Consider the following 3,837-nt stretch of genomic DNA (forward strand, 5'->3'; position numbering starts at 1 on the left):
AAACCAGTTAAAGATTTTCGTCCCATAGTTTGCTGTAATACTATCTACAAAGTGATTTCCAAGCTTCTTTGTAATAGGATTAGTGGTTGTCTTCCTCATATTATCAATCCTGCTAAATGTGCATTCATTAAGGGTAGAAGTATTTTGGGAAATATTCTGATTAGCCAGGATCTGGTTAGACTCTATGAGAGGAAAAGTGTTTCCCCTAGTTGCCTGATGAAAGTGGATCTCAGGAAGGCCTATGATTCAATAGAGTGGGTCTTTGTTGAACAAATGTTGGATACTCTTCATTTCCCTCCTCAGATTATTAAGTTTATTGTGCAGTGTATGAGCACTATTACTTACTCTATTGGACTGAATGGTCAAAGTCATGAGTTCTTTCATGGCAAAAGAGGTTTAAGGCAGGGAGATCCACTTTCTCCTCTGCTTTTTACCTTATGTATGGAGTATCTGAGTAGATTGTTGATAATGGGGAGTGGTTTGCATGGGTTTAAGTCCCACCCTCTTTGCAAAAGTTTACAGTTGAATCATCTTATGTTTGCTGATGATTTGCTTTCATTTTGCAAAGGTGAGGTGAAATCTATTTGTATTGTTATGAAGTTGTTTAAGAGGTTCTCTACTGCTTCTGGTTTGAATATCAACAATGATAAGTCATATTTCTGCAGTAATAGTATGCAATCTGATGTGGTCCATCAAGTGCTTCAGGGTACATGTTTTAAGAAAGGTGGACAGTTAGGTACTTAGGTGTGAATATTTTCTACAAGAGGCTGACTAAGAGTAACTGAAATATTCTGGTGGATATGATGGTTAGTAGAATTAGAGGCTGGAATAGTAGGAAAATTTTCTATTCAGTTCGTTTAATTTTGGTTAAATAAGTGATGTCTACTATTCATACCTACTGGTCTCAAATTTTTGTGTTGCCTATTGGAGTGATGGATAGGATCCAGGCTCTCTGTAGGAATTTCCTGTGGGAAGGTAGTGATAAATATTCTAAGGCTCCCCTGGTTAGTTGGAATGTGTTGTGCAACTCTAAAGATCATGGAGGGTTAGGTCTAATTGATAGTAAACAGTGGAATGTTGTTGCCATAGGGAAGCTTGTCTGGTGGCTGGAAACTAAACAAGATCATTTGTGGATCCGGTGGGTTGATAATATTTATCTGAAGGGTAAGGATTGGATGGTATATGAGCCTACTGCCTACAGTTCATGGTCTTGGAGAAAGATATGTGAGGTGAATAATGTGTTTAAACCAGGTTTTATTCAAGGCAACGGGTGTGGAGATGGCCATTACACTATTGTTGCAGGTTATAACTGGTTGAGACAGGAGAATATGATGAAAGTTCAGTGGCATAAAGTTGTCTGGAATAGGTTTAATAATTCTAAATGGTGTTTCACAATGTGGCTGAAGCAACACCAGAGACTTCTTACACTAGATCGATTAGCCAAGATGGGTATGGAGGTGCCAACAGTATGCTTCCTCTGCGGTACAGACCCTGAGACTCATGCTCATTTATTCACAAAATGTGTTTATGCAACGAAATGTTATTAATTGATTACAGATTGGCTACATGTTAATGAAGGAGATATAGCTGACTGTGACAAATTATTGAAGATTCATGGCCAGACTATTTTGATTAGGCAGATCATTATGGCAGCTGTTGTAGGTATTGTTTATGGGATCTGGTTGAATAGGAACATATGCAGGATTGAGGGTTATGTAATGCAGCCTAGGACACTGATTCAGCTAGTTAAGGAGGATTGCAGAAGACGTATTCTGGGAACCTTTCAAGGGGAAATGAAAATGAATGATAGATTATGGTGTAGCGTGATGGGTCTTAAGTAAGGTCTTTTATTTGCTAAGATTGTACTTAGTTGTAAACAGGCACACATATAGAGGCAGTTGATGTAAGTGGTTGTCCATTTAGACTATGATATAATATATACTAACATTCCACAAAAAAACGTAGATTTAACAAGTGTATCTCTACCTGCTAAAGAGAGTCTTTTGGTAGCCCATCCCGATAACCTCTTGTTTACTTGTTCTTCTAGATGAGCGAAAGTGTGACGAATAACCCGTCCATTAATAGTAGGCATTCCAAGATAAGTGCCCAAGTCATCCGTTTCTTCAAAATCCAGGGCCGTTCGAACTGCCCCATGAATACTATGGTCGGTATTTCCTGAGAAAAAAACACTCGACTTCGCATTGCTTATTTTTCACCCGAAGCCTTACAAAAATTATCTAGCACATGCCGTATAACTAGCGCCTGCTCTTCACTTGCCTCGGCAAAAATAACCATGTCATCTGCGAAGAATAAATTGGTGATGGATGGACCACCACGACCTAGCACTATAGGTCTCCATTTCTTATTCCTAACCTCGAGGTCAATAGCTTGTTGCAATTTTTCGAGGCACATAACGAAGAGATACGATGATAAAGGATCGCCATGTCTAACTCCTCTGGATGGAATAAATTGCTCAGTCGGTTCTCCGTTCCATAGTATCTGCATACGAGCTGTTGTAACAGATTCTATTACCACATCGATCAAGAGTTGAGGGAAAATCATATCGCTCAAAGTGTCCCTAATAAAGCTCCATCTCAGAAGGTCATAAGCTTTTTCATGGTCGATCTTAATTGCCATATAACCCAATCTACCCTTCTTCTTTCTAATAGAATGTATGGCTTCTTGAAAAAATACAATATTATCTGTAATTTGTCTCCCGGGGACAAAACCGCTCTGAGTCTCAGAGATAAGATGAGGCAAAACTTTTTTGATACGATTAGCTAGTGTCTTGCTGATAATTTTATGAGCAACATTACACAACCCAATAGGACGGAATTGAGACACCACCTCTGGAGCACTAACTTTCGGAATGAGCACTATGTGAGTGTCGTTGAGACCCTCCGGGAAGCCTTTATCTTCCAACGCATTAATTACCATGTCGCAAAGAGACTCTGCAATGAGGGACCAGTTCTTTTGATAGAAAAGAGCTTGAAAACCATCCGGACCGGGGGCTTTAAGTGAACCCATATGATTTATTATTTGTTCTATCTCAGCAATATTAAACGGTCTAGTAAGTCATTCCCAGTCCTTGTTATTAAAAGCTTTGAACAAATCCCATTGGATCATCTTTGTCACCATGTTCATTCTCTTATGTGTATAAGTTTTTGTAGTAATCAACAATAAGCTTCTTAACCTCAGACGGATTGTCAATCCACTCGCCATTTGCATCTTTAAGAGAAGTGATTTTATTCCTCCATCGTCTAACTAACGTGCTAACGTGAAAATAAGAAGTATTACAATCTCCATCTTTAATATATTCGAGACGCGATTTCTGGTACCAAAGTAATTCTTCTTGTTCAAGCACTTCATCAAGCTCTCTACGCAGTTTGCCTTCCAGCTTGATAAGGTAACCCACCCTAGACTTTGATAATTCGCGTTGACACCCGCCTATTCTCGCCATCAGCTCCCTCTTCTTTCTGAAAATATTGTCGAAGGTATGTTTGTTCCAGTCTTGTAGGTCCTTCGAAAGCTGATTAAGACGAGTAGGAAATAACCCGCTATTTGGCCAATATTCTTCAACAAATTCTGTAAATTTTTCATGCTTAGCCAACAAGCTTGAATTCTAAAAGGCCGATTAATACTAGTTGTTGGAGCTGTTGGAGTAAGTGTCCTCAACAATACTGCGATGGCATTAAAAAATCTCATATAAGAATACGTAATGGATGATTCAATATATATAGTCAACTGATCAACATTAATCGGTAATGATTGACTAACTAGAGTTTGACATTACTGTCGTTTGACAGTGGTAGTCAGTTGATCTCTTAAGGTCACACC

General features: G+C 38.9%; 1 protein-coding gene across 1 annotated transcript; it reads left to right on the forward strand.

Annotated features, from left to right (window-relative positions):
• Window positions 1-878: 878 nt before the first annotated feature.
• Window positions 879-1,841, forward strand: LOC141608506 (uncharacterized). Its single transcript, XM_074427851.1, has 2 exons — window positions 879-1,482; window positions 1,558-1,841. Exons 1-2 carry the CDS (start codon window positions 879-881, stop codon window positions 1,839-1,841), a joined length of 888 nt encoding a protein of 295 aa, XP_074283952.1.
• Window positions 1,842-3,837: the final 1,996 nt, after the last annotated feature.

This window comes from Silene latifolia, chromosome 10 (assembly GCF_048544455.1).
Source record: "Silene latifolia isolate original U9 population chromosome 10, ASM4854445v1, whole genome shotgun sequence".
Taxonomy (NCBI): Eukaryota; Viridiplantae; Streptophyta; class Magnoliopsida; order Caryophyllales; family Caryophyllaceae; genus Silene; species Silene latifolia.

What these genes read in the sequence shown, in the direction of transcription:
- LOC141608506 (XM_074427851.1), top strand. Translation starts at nt 879, where the DNA reads ATGTCTACTATTCATACCTACTGGTCTCAAATTTTTGTGTTGCCTATT. An exon ending in AACAGTATGCTTCCTCTGCG is followed by an intron (nt 1,483 to 1,557) that starts GTACAGACCCTG and finishes AATTGATTACAG; the next exon opens with ATTGGCTACATGTTAATGAA.